At 31.9% G+C, this 23,302-nt stretch overlaps 1 protein-coding gene across 1 annotated transcript in view; it reads right to left on the bottom strand.

Annotated features, from left to right (window-relative positions):
* Positions 1 to 23,302, bottom strand: part of LOC145248895 (nonsense-mediated mRNA decay factor SMG9-like) — a 66,549-nt gene that overhangs the window by 23,202 nt on the left and 20,045 nt on the right. The window contains exons 4-10 of the mRNA XM_080110666.1: positions 21,597 to 21,691; positions 17,972 to 18,084; positions 13,504 to 13,615; positions 9,647 to 9,742; positions 5,678 to 5,763; positions 1,535 to 1,635; positions 1,311 to 1,418 (exon numbers count right to left, since the gene is read on the bottom strand). Of these exons, the coding sequence (XP_079966792.1) occupies positions 1,311 to 1,418; positions 1,535 to 1,635; positions 5,678 to 5,763; positions 9,647 to 9,742; positions 13,504 to 13,615; positions 17,972 to 18,084; positions 21,597 to 21,691 (711 nt within the window). The remainder of the gene's footprint in view (positions 1 to 1,310; positions 1,419 to 1,534; positions 1,636 to 5,677; positions 5,764 to 9,646; positions 9,743 to 13,503; positions 13,616 to 17,971; positions 18,085 to 21,596; positions 21,692 to 23,302) is intronic.

The raw sequence follows: 23,302 nt of genomic DNA, 5'->3' as shown, positions 1-23,302 counted from the left end.
AGGATTGGAGCCCGCCCGCCTATACAAGTCAAGGCTCCTAACTATTATGCTAATCGGCAGCTTCTGAGGGAGTCGTGAATAAACAATGTTTTGACATCGTCCGAAATACCTAAGCTCGATTTGTTTACACAAAGAGCATTGTTTTATACGCTAATGGTAATTCGTGTAACACTTCTCAATATGCTCAACTCAAGATGAGGAGCATTATAGTCATCCACATACAGTACTGTTTCGTTGTTTCACAGCTCATCAGTGCGGCTAGAGAAGCAACTACCTCAAGCCAGGATTGAAACCTGACCACCTGTACGACAGTCAAGGCTCCTAACCATTACACTATATATATATATATATATAGTACCACTGTCACTAGGAATACAGAAGAGTGGAATGCTTCTGTATTGTTAGAAATGAGGGCCTGTTTCTGTAAGTAGCCTATATAAACTACATTGTATTAGTATTGTTGAATATCGTGCTGTTTTTGCCATGTATAAATGCTACAAGTGTTTGGAATATCTTCCTTTCTCATAAATATATATCTTTTCTCATCATCCAAGACATTGTGAGAATGACAGCCAAGATGAGAATAGTAGTCTGAATAATCCGTCATAGATTATTTAGTTCTTCTTTGTGATTGTAGCAAAATTTGAAAATTAAATATTGAACTTCAAGTGAAATCAATGGTATTTATTCAATTGTCATGTCATAGTAATGAAAATATCAAAAAATTATGTAAAACGGTAAGGTAGAAAATTAATGGAAACGGTTTTTGAAAACAATTAGCAAAAATTGATTTTTGCAAAAAAAAGAAACCGGAGAGTTCTAATTGTAACACAAGGGAGGTTAATATTTTTTGAAAACTGCAAATCTTTAGTCAATTTAGCAAAACTTAATTTTCGCTATTTGTCTTTGAAAACGGTTTTCATTAATAATTAATTTTTTACCTTATCGTTTTTTGTGATTTTTGGATATTTTCATTACTGCGACACAGCAATTAAGTAGATACCATTGGTTTCACTAGAAATTCAAAATTTAATTTTTCGAATTTTGCTACAATGATGAAGAACCGCTTATTTCCTTTTTTTCTAATATGATGATGCCATACAGTCTCAGCCATCAAAGTTTGACTACGAATAATAAAATTTTTTTATTAAAATTCTATTTGATAATTTTCCGTAATTTTTGGCGCACACAAATAAGTTTGCCTGATATGTAAGTAAATCAAATAGTTTTCCTGTTGATTTATTTTCGGCTGCCATATTTCACTTTCAAAAAGCACTGAATGAATTTCTCAGAAAATCCAATCAACTTACTCGTGTATTTGAGTTTAGAGTTGGTAAACACTTTTGACAGTGTCGTCTGCATCGCTCGAAAAGTTTCCACGCTGAAATCGTCTCTTGTGGCTTTATTTTGAACAAATACTGAAATGGTAAAATAAAATAAAAAATTTTTTTAAGTTTTAAGAAAATCAGCATAAAAAAAAGGAATTATATTAATTCGTGTTCAACCCAAAGTCAAAATGCAATAATGGACTTACCCAACTGCGGATAATAATCTGTGGAAGTTTCTTGCACGGAAGTTCCGTCATGGGAATTTGGAGGAGTGGAAGGTTTCAGCATTTCTGCAGTCAATAAAAACCTTAAAAATAGAAAATTACATTTTTTTTTTTAAATTATTTTAATCTGAATGCAGATGGTGTTCTAACTGATGTTGAAGCTAACTTATGTCTTGTATTATTTACGTTATTCAGACTATGGTCTCATCTTGAGTGTTATTCTCTCATTTGATATTAAGTTTCTAAATATTTAGATGAGGACCGATAATTTGGATTATTTAGATTACTGCTCTCATCTGGAGTGTTATTGGCACAATGGATGAAGTACTATGTAAAATTCAGTTGTAATAATCTAACCCATCACCTTTATCACAAAATAACATTTTTCAGTTTCAAAGCATATAGACAACTGTCATCCGCATAACGGATTATAATTGGCAATGAAAGAAAAAGATGATTACGCAGAAAAATGGATGCTGGTTGATATCTTCTCTGAACTGTGTAAAATTCATATAGTCAATTTTTATAAAATACTGTTACACCTGATGAACCGGTTAGAAATGATTCAGTAATTGAAATGATTACATCACTTAATATTAATTTATATAACTATAAAGTTGAGTTTTTTTTTTTCCATTGCTCTGAGATTGATATTAACAGCCTAGTCTTCCTATTAAAAAATTATTAAAACTTCTTAATATACTCAGTCATAGATACGTGAGCGACAACATGAGGGTTTACTAATTTGCATATTCCTTGGAAAAATGAGTGTCAATTAATTAGTTATTAATTTTTCATGGCTTCCTATCAGATGATTAATTTCATTTCACTATTATGCAGAATTCTATTTATCCATAGTTTCTACATTCTGCATAATTTAAGATGTAAACGTTCCAGCACACAGAAATATTTAAGACAAAATGTCCTGTGAACCATGCATTTTTTGATACTTTGAATGGTTATAACTCCAGTTCTAATGGGCAGATTAAAAAAAAAACAAAAAAAACTAAAGGTAATATTTCTTTGTTTCTTTATGCTCTTTTCAATAATGCTTCAATGTAAGGATATATATTTATTCAATTATATTTCATCTTTTATTTATACCAATCCTTTAATTTATGAAGCTTCATGTAACTACAGAGCATATAACAAATAAAAGACAAAAGTCTATAATCCAAATTTCAAGATGTTGACCATCTTACCATTTATTTATTTTTTTTTTAAGTACATTGACGTGCACAATTCTTGAACGCACCTATTTCATTCATGCAATTATCATGTCAATTCTTGAATTTATTCTGTCCTTAACTCATAAGAAAAAACACTTCTCAATTTTAAAAGAAAAAGGCATATGGACTTGATTACAAAATCCGAAAATAGGGAAAGAAGTTGCAATAATTTTTTCATTTTGTTACGCTATAAATATGTGTGTGTGCGAAAAGTCTTTCTTTGATTTAGTTTTTTTAGTTTTTAACTAACAAAACTTGCTGCTAAAGGGTCAAAATTGAAAACAAAACAGCTGACCTTGACAGTAGTCGACTTAACATGTTTACATGCACAAACCTACATTCATAGGTTAAACAATGTTATTTTTGAACAATTTGTATGTGTATAGGTGTGGTTCAGAGACTGGAGAGTTGTATGTTATGGTTTCAATTCTAGCTGATGGCACTAAAGTCATTTTTTTTTTTATATCACTACTATAAATCAGGTACAATATAATAATCGATAGAGAATTGACTCTAATAATAACTACGAAATCTGCATAAATTAAAATGTCATATTTAAACGTAGTTTACGATCAGGCAATGCTGGGCAGCCTGCTAGTATTAATATAAAAAAAAAAAAATTTCAAACTCTGTAAATTAGAATATTATTCTCAAGATGAGAAAAGTAATCTAACTAATTCTAATTATCAATCCTCATCTCAAAAATTCAGAAACAAAACTATCTTCTATTTGGATGACATCTTGAATGGTGGTGGTGGTGGTTGCTGTTATATTGTACGAGAAAAGTTTGGGAAGCTGAATCTTATATTCTTATATAAAGGAGGTCATTCCAAAACCAGTGCATCCTAGTTTAACACCATAAAAAAAAAGTCGAAGAACTATAAAAACAAAACAGGCGACCTTTTGTGCTCCAGAATTTATTTTTCTACACAGTCATCACTATTCTCAATGCGCTTTTGCCAGCGATGGGTTGGTGGCTGTGCATGGGCGTCCGCAGCACACGTTGTCACTTACATCTCTGATGCCACTTTGAAATTGATAAAACCATCTCCTAAATGTGCTGACATCAACTGCACTGGCTTTGTAATTGTTTAACAGGTGTCAGTAAATGTTAATCGATTCAATTTTTTTCTGCATAGAAAAATTCAATGACGCATCTCTGCTTCTGACACACATCCATGACAGGGGTTGTTTTCTAAGAATCTAACACTGTCAATATCAGTAAAAGAGAGCTGAAAATTTAAGGTCATGAATGCATACGTTTAGTCATCATCACAATGCAATTTGCAATCCCCTCTGATGCATTCAGGCAAAATAAGATATAGGAGGCTTTATTTTTGGAACACCTCGTGTGTGTGTGTATATATATATATATATATATATAAATAAATGAACATATATATATATATATGTAAATAAAAGAACATGTAGAGAATTATGTTTGATCATGAAAGTTCTCAAAACTCACAAAAAAGAATAAAGTCTAATGATTGCAATCCCCTATCCATTCAGGCAGAATAAAAAAAATAGGAGGCATTACGTTCGGAACATCCCTTATAGTTTGAAAGTGCTATCACCATTCACTATTGCATTGCTTCAAAAGTCCAGGAAGCTGCTGCCAATCCTTATATCTAAGCAAACTTTAAGATTCGAGGCAAGGTTCTTTCAGCCTGTGTTCGCTCTATCATAATCATGGCACTCAAACACTTCTGATCTCCATTAGCTTAAGCGTACTGATGTGTTGCGAAAGAATCCCTTTAACCAGATTTATCAGAAGGTTTTAGTTGGAGGTCTTATATGCTTGGCATCTTAGGTGGTTCAGCCATAAAAACTATGTCCTCTCTTACATCAACTTCATAACACACCGATATCAAAGGCACTTAGGAGCATATAGAAATCAAGGAAGACCGGAATTGAGTGCTTAAGAATTGTTATGACTGCACGCAACTTTTGGATTGGAACACATGGAGAGTAGGCACGAGATACTGCCTGGAGTCTGAGACATTTATAGCAACTTAAGCATCAAAAGTTGTTGACGATGGTAATGATTCTAAACTAAAATGGAGGTAGAAAAGTGAATATTAAAAAAAGGGATTGGTTGATTTTTTAACAGCACTGGAGAGAACTTGAATGCCTACTAGACACTATACTCGATTGTCTAAGGTTTCTCTGCACCAAGGTTTGTCAGGACAACCTCACATGAGGATACTTTTCCTACAAGTAAACCCTGAACAAATATTCAAAATCACATTTCGTATTTGCAGCCCAAATAGAATCTCTTCCATATGACTAGCCAACACTGGCTTTTACAAAGAATGTTGCACTTCTCCAAGTAACAACACAAAACTGGATACTCCACAAGACTAGATGAATTCTTGACCTGGAATCCAGTAAGATCAAAAGAAAATTATACTATAGCATATTTAAATAGTCAATTGGGCAAAGAAAAATTATGTTCCAACTTCTTTACTAACTCAGTGTTTGAGATGTAAAGAACTTTAATGGAATATTCGAATATCTATGTATCTCATATAGAGATCAAGTGTTAGCCCCAAGAAGGTGGGCCCTTGATTTGAGAACTTCGATTGAAGTAAAATGAAACAAGAAAAATAAGTTCATGATGAAAGGTTATTTATCGTAAATAAATATGTGTAAGTTATTTGCAATAGTACTAGGTCATAGGATTTTTTTAAAAACTTATAGTGATATGTTTTTAGTTTTTGGGCATCTCTGCAGTGATGGGGTTAGATTTTGCTGCTTGTTGAGTTGATAATTCAGGCAGTACATATCTTTTTTACAAGCTATACTGCCCTTTGCTATTTTTTGGCAATAAAATTGACTGATTGCTTGAAAAGAAGGAACTAAAATAATATATTATTAATAATATTAATGATACCTTAGTAAGTTGATGTCAGTGAACCAATCTTGGACAACAAGCAGAACGTTACAGACCGTCATCATAAAAGCCGCCAATTGCAAGGACTATAAAGAAAAAAAAAAAAAAAAAAAAAAAAAAATGGAAAAAATATTTTAGTAACAAAAGTAAAAAAAATTTAATTCAAAGTGAAAATTAGTTTCACTGTCAGATTTTTTCTCACACTTGAGGTTATTCTCTATATCTACAAATCTACTATCAAACCATGTATGAAGTACTGCTGTCATATTTGGGTTGGTGAATCTCTGTCCCATTTGAAGATTCTTGATAAACTGCAGAAACGTATATGGAATTTGATTGCTACCCCCTTTCCTTCTCTGCAACCTCTCTCTCTCACAGATGTGATATTGCTAGTCTCTATTTTTTTTATAAAGGGTTCAAAAGAATTGCCAACCTGATAGGTCCTGAGCTGTCGTCTAGGTTTCAGCCTCTGTCCCATCGACGAGATGTTGCATCCCTCTGCCTATTCTACAAATACTTTAATGGTGAATGCTCTGACGAACTACAAGCACTTGTACCTCCTCGACGTGACTACCCCCGACAAACCCGACAAGCAACTAAGTCCCACTCCTTTACAGTAGAGATCCCTAGGTGTAAGAAAGCCTTTTACTCCAATAGTTTCTTCCCCAGAACTGCAAGACTTTGGAACTTCCTTCCGGAATTCTGTTTTCCCAACTGTACTGATATGCAGAAGTTCAAGTTTAATGTGAACAAACATCTTGCTACTCCCTTCATAATGTCTCCACAAATTATGTCCCCGATAGTAGCCCCCTACTTGAAAGTGGCGCTATGCCTTGTTTGGGGTAAAAATTGATTAAAAAACAAAAAATACTGTTATGGCATACATTCTACAGAATTGTCCGATTTATTCGCTGTTCCTTTGTTGCAGCTTGTTTGACTCGGTGATCTAGTGTTTTCAATTAATTCACTGTTTTAGTACGGCATAATCACGTTGACACACCGGTTCCTGCTAGATCACCAAAGTTAAGCAACGTTGAACCTGATCAGTACTAAAATGGGTGACCATTTGGGACTTCCAGGTGCTGTATGTGCTCTCCGCCTATCTCGGCATTGTTTCCAGTCGTCCTGGACTTCTCCTTGCCACTGGACTCAAACAGTGTCGATTCAGGAGAGGTATGGTTGGAGATTGCGCAACCCTTGCCACACAATTACATGCGCAGCTGTCCCTACAGGGAATCCTTTGTATTTCGAGACTGAACGGAGGCATCGACTGTTTTAATACCTTATTTTAATACAGCTTTGTATCCCAGTAGCTTCTTTCCAATAACTGCAAGATCATGGAATTCTCTTCCTGCTGACTGTTTTCCTTCTACCTATAGCCTTGATCTTTTCACTACTTAAGTCAATAGGCATTTCCTGTGTTTGCAATAATCATCTTTCATTCTTATTAGCTCCTTACATCGAGTGGCTTCATACCTTGTCTGAAGCGATTTCCATAAAAAGAATAAAATAATCCAGATGCCCTTTTTTGGAAGGCGCTAGATTCCTCCCTATTAAACTGACTCTGTCTTACCTTCCTTTCACGAAGGGTGCAAGTAAATCTAATATATAAAAGGCTATATGTGTGTGTGTCTCCATATTTTCAAACTATCTCCTCCGAAACTAAAAATCGCAGAGTGGCGCTAGGGGCCTGAAATGATTGGATTTTTTTTACAGACTATTCTTTTATGGGCCTTCAGCCGATTAAAATAGTTTTTAAGGGGTCAAAAATGGGTCAAAATTGAAAAATATTGTTATACATTTTGTACATTCATCCTAGTTTATTTTTAATCAGTTCTTAAGTGTGCCACGTTGGTACAGTGGTAACGTCACCAGCTTTGAATGCTACAGTTTCGGTTTCGATGCTAACTGATAGCACCCAAATACTTTTTTTTTTACTTTTTAAATCAGGATTATAATAATATATACGAAATCTGGACAAATTAAAATATCATATTTAAGCATATTTTACACCCAGGCAAAGCGTCCCCAACCCCAATTCCTATTTTGGTTTTATTGAGCATTTTTATTTGGTTGGGATTAAACTATAACTATTTGCTTGAAATTTACAGAAGCTTTTGGCCTGTAAACTTAATTTTTACTTCTTGATTTTATAACCAAACTACTCTATCCAACTATATTTGGCAACTAAAAAACAGCAATATTTCTTTCAACTTAAAATGGCAAATAATTGAGACTTGCAAATCATATAAACCAGGAGATAAATTTTGTGCACTATGTACAAAAGAGACCCTAAAAATTTTAAAATATGAAGATATAAAAAATACAACCAAACTATTCAAGACAGGAGCTTATGACATGTAGTCATAAACGTTGGTTTAAATTTAATAAATATAAACCACCTTAAATCATTAAAAATTACTTATTAGTAAAAATAGATTACAATTATTATTTTTTTAAAAATTTTTTTTTAATAAATTAAGTTAGACTAATTATCTCCCTTATACCCTTCAAATAAATAAAGTAAAGAAAACATGACAATTATCTCCCCTTAAAGTATGTAATAGTAATATTCTCTATATATAAACCGTAGCGTCTTTAAATCAAAAATACGCTAACGGAAACAATTTATTGCACGAGCGTCCCCCCCCCCTTTTAAAATTCATCATTCAATAAGATAAAAAGCTATAGCAAACATCTAAATGACTATTTTAACCACAGTTCCTGATTTCAAAAAACGAAAAATTAAAAGGTAAATATCTCTATATATTTTTAAAGCAAATTTATTATGTAAATTCAAAAATATATATTTTTCTCTACTTATTTCTATCTCTAACCCATATTAATTTTCTTATAAATTTTAAATCCAGACCTTTTATTTCAATTTTTCAGATTCATCTGCCTTACTTTTAATGCTAGGTTTATTTATGGTGTCTTTTAAATTCAATAAAAACCCTTCAAAATTTGCTGATGAGGAGACCTTGCTTATCAAAAAACTATATATAATTATTGTACATAATTTGATGTATACCACAATAAAAAGCATTGTTTTCCGAAACGATCGTACAGATAATTGATTTTGTTGTTGTTCCTTCTTATGAAACGGATTTTTAATTTAATTAAAATTTGATTTTTAAATTTTAAATTATCAATCACATTACTTAATACTGAATTAGCTCTAGGACATTTAACTATCGAGCTTATTATAGATCTAAATTACAACGAGCACTTTCTATTTCCTGTATTTTAATTAAACTAGTAATTTCACTGTTACATTAAAATACACTCAGCTCTTTAGACTATTGTTCTAATCTCCTTTAAATTATATATATATATATATATATATTAGTACAGAATTTTACTTAAACATATTGGCTACAAATATGCATACATGTTTCAGCTTTGATCTTATTCAAAATCTAGAACCATGAGGCCACTGAGAGAGAAGTCTCTGGAAAGATGAATGAATTTTGAAGACAATGGTATTCCAATCTATGGTCGTAGTCATAGTAAAATGGAAGAGGTAATGGGAAAGAATACAATGAGAAAAAATATGAAGGGAAAAGAAATATATCAAAAGAAAATTAATTTAAGAATTGTAAAAATAAGGTAGAGGACAACCCTAAATATACATTGTTGAATGGTGTTTAAAATCAATCAAGGTTCAATATTGTGGGGTTGCTTCCCAGCTGATTACAACATGGTTGCTTTCAAGTCCAATGTAAACAAGTTCTTGTTGAGCTGTTCTTTTAAATAATAAAATTCTAGCCAATTTCCACCACTACTTATCATTTATCCTTATCCTCAAGTGACCTTCTGGCTTTGATAAACAATGACGACTACCTTATAATAAAAAAAAAAAATGTGTGAGAGACAAACAAAGATGGCAGCCAATAATGGAAGAAACATGGCAAAATATTACAAAAGCAAAAAAAAAAGAAAAGAAAGGAAAACTTTTCAGAGACGGACCTGCATTTCCATGCAATTTTCAGCGGTGCTGTATTCTGCTGGATATTTTTTATCATGGTGAATCATCACATCCAACACAGATGCACTCAAAACAGGCTGAAAATGAGAGAAAAAGAAAATATTTATTTTTCCAAATTCTTCAGATGAGGATTGGTAATTTGGATTATTCGGACTACTGTTCTCATCTTTCTTCAGGTATATCTTGTTGAACTCCAGAATCTTTATCTGTTATATCATGCAAGAACCCATGGCGTAACGGATAAAGTGCTAAAGTAATAATCAGTTCTAAGGGACAGTCTTCTGAAGGTTGCGGATTCAATTCTCAGTGCAGAGGCAATATTAACCCTTAGGCTACGCTGGCCGTTAATTTTTTTAAACCTAGTTTTCTATTACAAACAACTGCAACAATGGTGTTTTCAAGGACTATGGAATTCTTCTTTTCCCTAACTGCATTAATCAATGAATGAAACACATGCTTGAAACCCATGTTTGAATGCTTGTATTGTTTTTTTATTAGAATAATTCTTTTTCAAAGACCCTAGACTTGATTTTATGTGATGTGAAAAAGTCACATCCATTGTAAGCAATGTGTGTAAAAATACCATCGTAGCCTAAGGGTTAATATGATTACGAATTACTTAAGACTTAGCTGATGGAATGAAAACATTCTACCATTGTAGAGTAAATAGAAGATTCCATTCAAAATCCCATAGATTCCAGAGTTCAATAAGATACACCTCAAGAAAGCTAAAGGTTACATCAGCCTTATGCCTGACCTTCCTTGTACTGTGATGTAGATGAGCATAATTTAAAACGTTATTAAAAACATGGCGACTTCAGAGTGTTAATCACAGCAGATTTACCCAGAGCTGATAGTTTGCTGACAAAAAGCAAATGAAAACACATGAAAAAGGTCAGATAAATGGCTTCTCAGAAGATTAAAATTCAGAACAATTTGTATGAATTTAATAACAAAATATCTATTCATGTTTTCTCTCCATCTTTTATTTTTTGTCACAAAGGAAGATTTGTAAATCAGTTGGAACTTGGAAGTCTGTTCAAGTCAGTCACAAAAAAGTTGGGATCCGATTTTTGTTGGTAACTGACCAGTCGTGTCAGCTCAAGGTTTTAAAATACTCCTTCGATATCAAGATAAGTTTCTATTTTTATAAAAAATATCTATTATTCGCTTATTTCATACAGCATTTAATACTTTAAAAAGTCCAAGCTCAGATAATTCTCTGGAAAGAATTAATGATGCCAGTCATGACACTGATAATTCAACACAATACCTATGCAGATAGTATATGAAACCCTTGATTTAAAGGCGATGTGTCTGTTGTCTATTATCTAGTGTTTTATCATGTTTAAATCCCAGAGAACTGGTTGCCGTGCCAAGGACATAAGTCATTCCAGAAATATCCTCACAAAATAAACACATCAAGTCACTCTCCCTGACAAGCAATAGTAACACACGAGAACAGACAGTGTTTCCTTGAAGAACAGTTATGAAGAGATGCTTAAAGAACCAAGACAACTCAAGATGGTGCAGTACAACATTGATAAACCTGGACAGCTGAGGAGGTCCAACATGCAATTGCAATACTCATCTCCATGACGATTGAATTGCAGATATGAGTAGAACACTAGTATATTACAATTATCTGTAAGCCTCTACTGACGCTGGCCAGTGACCAATTCCGTTATTGACAACTGTGTCAACTTTTTTTTTTTTTTTGCTTTTAATCCTCAGCTATACCCCAAAAAAGCCATATTGCCTCATGGAACATATGGGGCTACTATTTGAGATTGTGTCTAACAGGGGACTGCGGGAGAGTTGAGTAATGAGATGATTCTTGACATTACATTTAAATTTCTGCAAGTTAGTACAGTCAGGAAAGCAGAATCACATCCAATGTGGATGACTCGTCATTTGAAAAGAAAAGGCCGTCTAGTCATTTGCTGTCTGCTCCCTGTCGATGCTGATCAGTTCAAGAACCGACAAAATAGGATCAGTGATGTTCTATTTATTAAAAAAAAACAAAAAAAAAACATTTATTCATGAAACTTCAATTCTAAAAACTTCTTTTTGCAAAAAAAGAATAAATAAACAAATAATCATTAAAAACTTAAACTTACCCCACCCCTTCAAAAATAAAACATTTTCCTTCAAATTCTCTAGAAAAAAAAAAGTAAATAAATAAAATAAATATTTACTCATAAAACTTACAGTAGGTGGTTTTATTTTATTGTATTAGTTTTCATTTTCTTCTCTGTTAAAATTTTGTTATGTTTCCTAGTGTTTTTTAAGATTTGATTAGCATTTAGCATATTCCGGTGGTTTACATCAAGTGCCGGTTGAGCCCGAGCAGACATTTACAGAAATCCAGTTCTTAATAGACAACAGTTTCAAAGAATAAAACGAAATATGTATTAGATACGTTTGAAGCCAAAACAACGCATTATTAAAAATAAACAAATATTTATTTTGTTTGAAATTTATATTGAAATTCATAAATATATTTCGAAGAAAACTTCATCTTCAGTATGTCTTTTTTTTTGCTGCCATGTTATTGTTGGAGCATAAAATCAGCAAGTAGAAGTCTGTTTGGTCTTTTCAAGTGTTGCAACGGTACGTTGGTCACGCAAAATTTACGCTAGGGTTTGTGTTCCTTTTATAGAAGCGTTGGTTGAATTTGAATAAAACGGATTACGTAATACGTATTACCAAGGAATGCTTTTATTCTTTTTATTCAGCGAACCATAGTCATTAAATTCAAAAATGTGTGATGTATTTATGAAATGGAAAATGTGTTGAGTCAATTTAATTTCTGTAATTAACTCACGTCCGTACCAATTTCATATGTTTCTGGACATTTGAGAAGAGGATTGATAATATACATTATTTACATTGTTTGGACTATATAAGGTCAGAGGTTATATTGACCAAAATGTTGCGAGTATAACACCTAAGATAAGAACAGTAGAATCGAAATAATACTGGGTGTTCAAAAAGTCACTAAAAATCTGAAATCTTTGTCATCTTACCATTAATGATCATTTTTTTTTTTCTCTCTATTTTAGATATTTTACAGATAATATTTTGAAAATTAATTATCGATAAATATAGCATTGAACAACGTATGCAATTGGTGAAATTGTTTTACCAAAATCAGAGATCAATTCAGTGACTTTTTGGACATTCGTTATCAATCTTCATTTAAAAAAAAAAATTTAGACGGAAACCATTCTTTGATGAAATAAAACTTATTTAACTTCCCCTAACGCATCATTAATTGTTTAGAGTCTGAGCCTTCACAGCAAAATAAACATTTTTCAGTTTTTACAGACAACAGTCATCAGAGGGAAAACGAAGGCAAGACAGAAAGCAGAAGAGTAAAAAAACAAGAGAAAGTTAAACAGAAAAATAAAATACAGCTTAATATCAAAAAAAGACTTTAGCCATTTGACAGAAATCTATTTTTACTTCTTGTCCAGAATTCCCTCAATATTAAACACTAATAAAAAATCTGCATGACTTAAGTACTCGTGACGGAACAAAAACATCATTTTCCAAAAACCATGTAAATTGACGAAGTAGTCTTAACTAAGAAAATCAAATTTTAGGAATGAGTAGGGATTGTCTCACGTCACCATCTTGAAGAAATGAAGGGAAATAATTCCAACTTGCTGATAACATTACAAACGGTTTATTAGTACCATAAATATTTACTTATGAAAATCAAACTTTATAAAACTAAAAGATGATCCAAGCCACCTATCATTTTCATCCATCTCTCCTGAACACTAGCCCAGTCTAATAAATCCCCCTCAAGCAGTTATCTGTTGATCCTCACCTGAGTATCAAGAAGGATTATACGATCATTTGTCACAAACATATCAATTCCAGTCGTTTGGTGACTACCAACTTCTCTAGCATCTTTATTTTGAGGCTGAAAAACAAAATTCCTGGAAAAAAAAAAAAAAAAAAAAAAAAAACGAATTTTTTTATTAAAATTTAAATAATTACCACAATATTACACTTTTATTTTAATTTTATATACAATTTTACCAAAATGCCATGTGAAATAAAGAGATTACACATTTATAGTTTACACGTGTTTAAGTAGCAATACACAATGAAAAAAATGAAATGGCTTAAAATATCTCAATAATGGCACACATAGAAAGAGCTTGATGAGCTAAGTAAGAATCTTTTTAAATTTTTTAAATCTGATTAAAAAATAAGCTAGTTATGACTATTTTTGTGCTTTGCATGTTCAGGTATTTTTCCCTCTTGAAAAATGTGACAAAACATATGATCTTAGATCATATGCGTTTCATCACATTTTTTTTACACTACTTTTTCAGTAAAAATGCTATATCTTTGTTAAAACACAAGATTAAGCAATGAAATTTGTCATATAAGTGTATTCTTGTGCAAGGAATCAGAATATGTTACTGAAAATCTCCAGAAATTAATTGTTTCCAAATAATTTGCAGTAAATGCACATAAATATGCTGCAATTCCTTAAAAATGCCATGTAAACAGAAAAGAAGTTAGAGAACTCAAAGTGGAATTATAATGCATTTTATGTACAAAAAAAATAAAAATAAAACCTAAATGTAAGACTGATTAAAAATGAATATATTGCAATATTTCTTTGGTATTATTGTAGATTAATACCAACTGTTATCTCCTACTCCCATCTGACCACCTCTCCAAAATATGGGATTCTACCTTTGTAGACAATTATGTGTGAATATCTTGAAAAACTTTATATAAACTTAAGATAAACAAAAATTATTTTAGAATTTAATGTTAAACGATACCCCATTTTGAGCCATTTCAGCTTTTTAGGGCAGTTAACCTATTTTTTTTTTTCTATGGGAGATAAATCCTAGGCATTTGTTTTTTTTTTTTTCTAAAAGGTGGTTTTAAGAGGGTCTTTTTGCAATTATCATAGGGTCGGGAGGTTGCCATTCTGACTTTGGGTTAATAATAGGGCTAAGAGAAATTATGTGTGAACATCCAGAAGACTTGATATAAACAAAACAAAAACAATTTAGTGTTGGGATTGGTTTCACATAAATTTAATGTAAAATAATTCACCATTTCAGGACCATTCTAGCATTTTAGGACAGTTGACCAATTTATTTTTACATGGGAGATAAATCATGTGCACTTTTCTTGAAGGAAAGATCTTTTTGTATTTTTTTTTTTTTTTTTACACTTATATGTAGCTTACAGAGGAATTTTGTTTGGTGGAGAGCTTGCCACTCGGACTTAGCATTATTGTTAAAGCTAAAGAAGGTTTGCGACTCATATCTAGGGTTAGAGGTAGGTTGGTTGTTTTTGTTTTACGGCATATCAACTCTTTTCAGGTTATTTAATGTCGAATCTGGTGATTTTGAAGAAAGTTTTTTAATAGAATATATTTGTTTTTTGCAAGTCAGCCTCTATTTAACCCATAGTTGGAACCCTAACAGGTACTACCACTCCGGGTCAGAGTGGACCTGGGTGTAATGGCAATTAAAGGGTGGCTCCACACTCCCCAGAGCCCGCAAGGTGGGGCCTCACCATCGGATATAGTTTAAGGTCATATCCAGGACAGGTTAGAGGTAGGATTAAGGGAGTTTGTTTTTGTTTTTTTAAGAGGGCGTTTGACACCCATTGTGAGACTTTACAAGAATTACAATAAACAGACAAAAATAAATGTCATTTAAAACAAGTGACATCACTAACAGAAAACATGATGTTTGAAAAAGTATCAGGTATTTTTTGTCCACCTATTTAAATATAAAAAAAAAACAACTTTTTGCTAAAGCCGACAAATTGTTCACAAATTTTGAATAAATTTGATTTATTTTTACATGCCTTTTTCTATTGTTTTTCTTTCTTAACTTCACTGACATCTAGAAAAGTATCCTTCCTACAAATATTTAAATATCGATTTTGCATTTTTTTTTTTTTTTTTGTTAATATTATTATCTCATGGAAACTAAATATTGTCTTGTATTTAGTTTCCATGAGATAATAATCCACTGAAGACATTATAAAAAAGATGAAAATTAAAAAAATATAGAAGGGAGGTTGGTTGGTTGTTTTACAGCATATCAACCTTTTTCACGTTATTTAATGCCGAATCTAGTTATTTTGAGGAACGATTTTTAATGGATTATATTTTTTTTTTTACGTCAGATTCTATTTAACCCATAGTTGGGACCCTAACAGGTACTACCACTCCGGGTCAGAGTGGACCTGGGAGCAATGGCAATTAAAGGGTGGCTCCACACTCCCCAAAGCCCGCAAGGTGAGGGCTCACCATCGGATATAGTTTAAGGTCATATCCAGGACCATAGAAGGGAGGTGGTACCGCTTGTACACATGAACCAAAAAAAATTGTATTTCACATTTTCGGTTGTTCGAACCAAAACACTATTTTTTTTTAAATTTGATCACTGGTCAAAATTTACAAATATTTATATGCTTGATAACAAAAAAGCTCTAATTTAACATGTAAGAAAATTGTTTTATAATCAGATTTCCAATTTAAAAATAATTTGTATCTGAAATAAAAATCAACAAAAAAAAAAATAAATAAATAAAAACGTCTGTTGTTTACAGCCGTGCTATTGCTGCTGCTGATGAAATTACTAATACTACAAGACAGTCTACACTCAAACGCCAAACGATTTTTTTCCAGGTATCATGATTTTAAATTGCTAGCTACCACAAGAGAAAACAACGTACAATTATACATTTAAAAAGATTATTATTTATTTTTTTTTTTTTTTTTTTACATGGGCATCACCACTTATCAAGGCCAAGAGGCCACTCGAGGATAAGGGTTAAAGAGTGTACAGTAGAAATTGGACAATATAGTAACCGTTAGTAATGGAGATTCGGTAAATTTTTTAACTTATATGGAACGGCTCATCAAAAACTTGTTTACATTAGACTTGAAGACAACCATATTGCAGTCAGCTGGAAAGCAGAAAAACTTTATTATTTTATAACAGTGGGTGTCCGAGTAAAACTTTTTTTCCAAATTTTCAATACTCGTCATGTTGAAATTATTTTTTTTAACACAACAAAATACAAATGGTCAAAAGTATTTTGGACACCCCAAACTATTAAAAGTGACATCTCTTCTGGTTAGTTTCCAAATTTCATGTCAAAATCCTGAATACAAATGTGGTATGAGCATTTACAAATCAGGGAAGGGGAGGGGGGTCTATACAAAATCTTACCAAAAACGCTGTTTTATGATGTTCAGGGTTTTTATCACTTTATTTGCTTAAAACTCTAAAAATACATAATGTACGTTATTATTTATTAATTCATTTTAGCGTATATTCATTTCCAAACAAAATGGTGGTATTTTGAGGACTTAAAGTGCTTTGGTTTTTAAAATATGACGATTTTAGCAGAAGCCCCTTGAAATCTGTGATTATCTAAAGCGTTTTCTCGTTCATGTGTATTGCTAGTTTAAGAAATCAACTAAAACTGGTGCTTGTCCAAGAACACAAAGATAAAAATTTTTTATGATGTGCATAACCATGACAGAAAGAAAATTAGTGTACACAAAAAATCAAGTAAATTAAACCGTTATAGTCAGCTAGCGTCTTCCATAATTTTCTGCATGATTCTACTGAAACCAGTGACAAGGTAAAACAGTACCTTTGCTTTTTTGTTATTCAGTATTTGTATTTTGAAGTGATTTATTGAAATAAAATACAAAAATGGCATTATTGAAAATCATACATTAAAAAATAAAATTATACAGATAAAAATAACACAATTAGTCTTTGTTTGCACTATATTTGTACTGTGTTCTTAAAAGTGCAAAAAAAATTATCATTATCCAAAAATCACATCAATTGATCAAGAAGTTTTAATTTTAAATAAGAAAACTAAATTTTATGAGTAACTGAATAGCAGCTGTTTTATCTGCCATTTTAAAAACAATTTAAAACAAACAAAAAAAAACAGGTAAAACAAAGGGAGATAATTCAACGTTATTCAAACTTGCGAGATTTATGTTGTAATACTTACAAATTCTCATTAATTGCTTAAAAATGATTTTCTTCATAAAAATACAATTATTTGACCAATTTACGCGATTTTTGGTAAACGATATTTTTCATTTCATCATAGGTACATACACATACTGCCTTATTTTAATTTTTTAAAATGCGGGGGAATTCTGGACAAGAACCAAAACTTTTTCTTTGTATTTCCAGGGTTTCCACAATGCTTCAATCAATGATTGACAAACAGGCAACATTTATGAAGAGCCCACTGCAGACTTAATTCTTTACCTGTAAAAGTCAGTGGAAGTGTTTCCAGCCAAAAGTGACATGATTGTAGATTTGCCAACACCTTGCATTCCCAGCACACCAACAACAAAAAAATTATTTTGGTCAACCAAGACCTAAAATACAAATAAAAAAAAAATGTTGCTAATAATATATGATTGATTCAATTGAAACAAATGTTTAATAACAAGAATAGCAGGAGTTTTCAGGAGTTAAGCGCCGCATCAACTGAGCATGTAAGAGATAAATATAATTTCTCATATCATTTGTAAATAATTCAAATACCACAAGTATATTTAAATCACATTTATATCATTTTATTTGATATATGGTACATCTTACACGTTTCGTTAAATGGTATAGGTACACCAAACAACTCATAAGATACCCATAATATATATATATAAGAGATTTAGGAGGCTATCACAATGCAAGGAATGGAATGTAGTAGATGGTGAGGAAGAAATATGAAAATAAGTGACAATAGGCAAATGAATATGTGTGTGTGTGTATATATATATATATATATTCAATTGTGTTATGTATTGATATGTCTTACTTGTATTGTTGCCACATCTCGACTAGTGCATCTAAAACTAGTCTCTCATGCTTAGAAAGGGACCAAAAAAGAGTTCCAAATCTAATAGGTCTTGCACTAATGGCCAAGCTCCAATCTTTGTCCCAGTGCCACTATGTTGCATCCGTCCCTGTATTTTAATGGAATGTGTTTTGATGAACTCTGGCACCAATGCCTCCTTGACATACATACTCCCATCTAACCCAACAAGCAAATTTTTCCTTGGCCTTCGGGTGCGGTATTATGGTGAAAGAAGATACTAGCTGGGAGAAACTTTTGACTTTGTTTAGTTCTGGAGTGACAAGGACGACAAACGACCCCCAAAATCCCCCCTTTTGAGTTGGCCATGTGCCTAAGTTTTTTGTTCATCGTTGATTTTGACTGTATTTTTTAACATGAATAAAAGATTTAACATCTCAAAGTGTAGTATCTGTTCTTCAGATGCTGCACTTCAATTTCTTGTTCTCTGTCAGTAGAGGAGAAATCCTTCACGATTGAGACAATTTTTATTTTTGTTCCTTTTTCTCCACATTAAAAAATGACCCTGGTGTCTAACTGTCCCGTGGGGAGGCATTGTAAATAGGAACAAGCACCAAATCTCAGCTTTTCATTGTCTAGATTTCTAAATGCCAGAAAACCTTCTACTCTAATAGTTTCTTCCCTCAAAATTGAAATTCTATTCCAGTTTCTTTTTTCTTTATACTCACATTCACCCCTAACAAGGCATATCGCCACGTGGACGTAAGGAGCTACTATTTGGGACCATCTCCAGGAAAGATTAACAAGATGTTGGTTTATGTTGCATTTAAACTTCTGCATATCAGTTCAGTAAGGTAGCAGGAAGGGAATTCCAAAGTCTAGCTGTTCAAGCGAATAAACTATTAGAGTAGAAAGCTTTCTGGCATTTAGGGACCTCAACAGTGAAGGGGTGAGATTTTGTTGCTAAGCAGGTTTGTTGAGGATATGTATGTTGAAGGTGCACAAGTGCAACGAGTTCATTAGAGCACATTCCATTAAAGTATTTGTAAAACAGGCACAAAGATGCTTCCTTAACCATACTAACCTGCAGAAGTTTAATGAAATCTCCCCACAGTCTCCTGTTAGACACAATGCTAAATAGTACCCCCCCCACATGCAAGTGGCAATATACCTTGTTTGGGTGAAAAAAAGAAAAAATATACATATATACAGTACAACCAGAAATTTGAAATCCAACTATTCATCTCATCTGTAGTAAGCAACAAGGGTTAATCATCCGCAACTTTTTTTTTTTACAGTTTAACACATTCGCTGCCAACTACGAGTATTCTTGTACCCAGGCATTTAATTAGCCTTGTCCGCTACGAGTAAACTCGTAGTAATGAAAATCTTTTTCTATTAGTTAATGCATGCTCGGCACGTACGGTAACTGTCTTTAACTCGAACTGGCGTCTCAAAATAACACATACTGAATTGTATTTTTATGAGTTATCTCGTATTTGGCCTCTGCCATGTATTATGTTTTTTTTCTAGCGTATACATATATATAAGTTATAACTAGGGCATTGTTTTCACTCTCAAGTATATATCCGAGGCAGACACAATTAATCAACCGAGAACCACATCACTCTACATAAAAACATATAAGATGTCAATGGATATATACCTGAGAATCAAAACAAGGAAAAGAATATGCTGTTGTCATAGCCCTAGTTATAAGTTGAATGATTCACTATAAATAAAAACTGATTAAAGTTATTTTTATTACAAAAAAAATATACAAACTGATATTCATATCTGGCACGCTAAGATATTTTCTTATTTAATATACCAAATACGAGAATATTATAAATAATACAAATTTAATATATATTTCTTATTATATTCATATGCATCATTTGTTGACTTTATGTTTTGGAAATTGCAGAAAAAATAGCTTGGCTAGGGATATAAATGAATACAGAAAATACATCGGCCAGTTTGTGTATAAAAAATACACATGTACATTAGAAAGGAATAAAACAAAAATGTGCATACATAAAGTATATCATCATCATCGGTTTAGCACTCATTTTACAAGCATGACAAACCAATGAAAATGCTATTTCGAAATTAAGTCTGATAGACCAATGAAACGAGATGGATCCAGATAGATAAAAAAGTACTAGGGATATAAATAAATACAGAAAATACATCGGCCAGTTTGTGTTTAACACATTTGTTGCCAACTACAAGTATTCTCATACCCTGGCATTCGCTAAGCCTTGTCCGCTACGAGCAAACTTGTAACAAAATTCTTTTTCTAATAGTTAATGCACGCTTGGCACGTACGATAACTTGAACTGGCATCTCAAAATAACACATATTGAATAGTATTTTTATGAGTTATCTTATATTTGGCCTCTAATCTCTTTTTTTTCTAGCGAATACCTATATAAGCTATAAGTTGAATAATTGATTCACTATAAATAAAAGCTGATTGGAGTTATTTTTTATTAAAAAAAAAAACAAACAAAAAAACAATATACAAACTGATAAAAAATAATTCTTTTAGTAAAAGTGGCTCGTGACAATTTTTTTAAAAATAAATACAAATTTAAAAAATATTCCATATCATATTCATATGCATTATTTGTTGACTTTATTTTTTGAAAATTGCAGAAAAATAGCTTGGCAATGACAATAAATTTGATAGAACTATTGCTGGCTGGTTGGTTGATAGTTTTTGTTTTATGGCATATCAACCCTTTTCAGGTTTAATGCCGAATCCAGTTATTTTGAAGAAAAATTTTTTAATAGAGTACATATTTTTTTTTTTCAAGTCGGTTTCTTTTTAACCCATAGTTGGGACCCTAACAGGTACTACCGCTCCGGGTCAAAGTGGACCTGGGAGCAATGGCAATTAAAGGTTGGCTCCACACTCCCCAAAGCCCGCAAGCTGGGGCCTCACCATCAGATATAGTTTAAGGTCATATCCAGGACCAGACTATTGCTAGCAGCAAATGTGTTAAAACATAAAAATCTTAAAAGGTTCCTGAAAATAAATAGAGAAAAAAATTTTTTTTTATTTACCTCCATGCCACTGTCGCACCAATGCATTGAATCATCAACAAGTTTTATGCATCGTTGCATCTCGGGAAGAGGAGCCAAACGATTCTGACTGTCAACTGGGGGGAAAAAAAGGGAGAAATAATAAAAAAAATATTTATCAGGATATTTTAAAATTTTAGCTTAAAGAATTAAAAATCATCAAAGAAATTTTGGTGCTTATACAGTATGAGGAGTTAGGAATTTCAAGCAAATGCATTAAAAAAAAAAAGAAAAAAAAAAAGTTATGTCAAAATTAGTACAAATTTCAAAAATTTATAAAAAAGCTGTACTTCTATAAGTTTAGGCCTTTTTGTGTTTTGATATACATATTAAAAACCCTTTTTATATTTATTTAAAATGAAAATACAACTTTGTTATATATGGATTGTGGAATTGCATTCACTAGCAAAAGATCTAGCTAATTTGCATATTCTTTTAAACATTCATTTTAATTAATTCTCTATTAGTTTTTTCGGTTTTCTTGTGGGATGATCATATTTAGTAAACTATTATGAGTAATTATATTCAAGCAGATATTTTACACGATCTATACTTGCATAATAAGCTTATAGTAAACACAAACCTCTTTCTATATATATTTATGCATGCATATATATATCTGTTTAAAGAATTTTGCCTACCAAACTCCTGTTAGTTTTTGGTCTAGACATGAAACTTCATATATAGGGTACTTGAACCCACGCGAAACTTTATATTTGGATTTTAGTTGGGGAAAATCGATGCAAAAGTGTGAAAATTAAATAAATGGAATTTGCCAGGTGAAGGTCGAATGACGACATTATGAATATGTATGCATAACATAATAGCTATTGGTTCAGGTTTTAATTTTTAGCCTTGCAGCAAACACGTCTTCATAGCTCAAGCATTAACGTCAGAGGAAAAATTAAATCATAAGCTAAAGGTTTTTGTTTCAATTCTCAGTGGTGGTGCACGAGTCATTTTTTTTTTTTTTTTTAAACTTTTTAAATCATTACTATATATTGGGTCCAAAATAATATAATAATACAAAATCTACATTAAACAAAATATCATATTTAAGCGTATTTTACGACCAGGAAACGCCAGGCAGCCTGCTAGTGATCCAATAGAAAATTAATTCCAAGTAAAAACAGAATCTATCAAATTGTCAAGTTTTATTACGTTTTAATGTGGAAGAGTTGTGCAAATAATTCTATATGACAAACTGACTTATCTCCCTTGCTTACCTTGAAATCTGCCATTAAAAAAAATTAAAAATGTTGGACTGCTGATGTCTCTAATTTTTAGTGAAAAATAAATCTAATAAATCTACACTATCTAATGGATCATTTTTCATAATTTTTGGAATTTATACTAATTTCGACATGATGCGCAAGTAAATAATGTTTTTACCTGAAATGCATTTGAAAGTACATTATACTTCACAAGCACTGAAAAAATTTCTTAAAATCTAACCAACAAAAATGTCTTTTGCGGCATAGCAAAATATCAAAAATGGTTTAAAACTCAAGAGGAACTCTTGTTCAGAAGACAATGGAATAAAACTAATAAAATGCTCATTCAACTGCACGAGCAATTGTTAGGTTGGTACGTTCACCACTAGTCTCTCCCTCTTAGACAGGGTTTAAAAAAGATTCTTCAACCTAATATGTCCCGCACTATCAAATGAACCAAACGAGCGCTGCAAT

The sequence above is a fragment of the Euprymna scolopes genome, chromosome 27, assembly GCF_053919585.1.
Source record: "Euprymna scolopes isolate OS-2025 chromosome 27, ASM5391958v1, whole genome shotgun sequence".
Taxonomy (NCBI): Eukaryota; Metazoa; Mollusca; class Cephalopoda; order Sepiida; family Sepiolidae; genus Euprymna; species Euprymna scolopes.
This window is presented reverse-complemented; position numbering and strand designations above follow the sequence as displayed.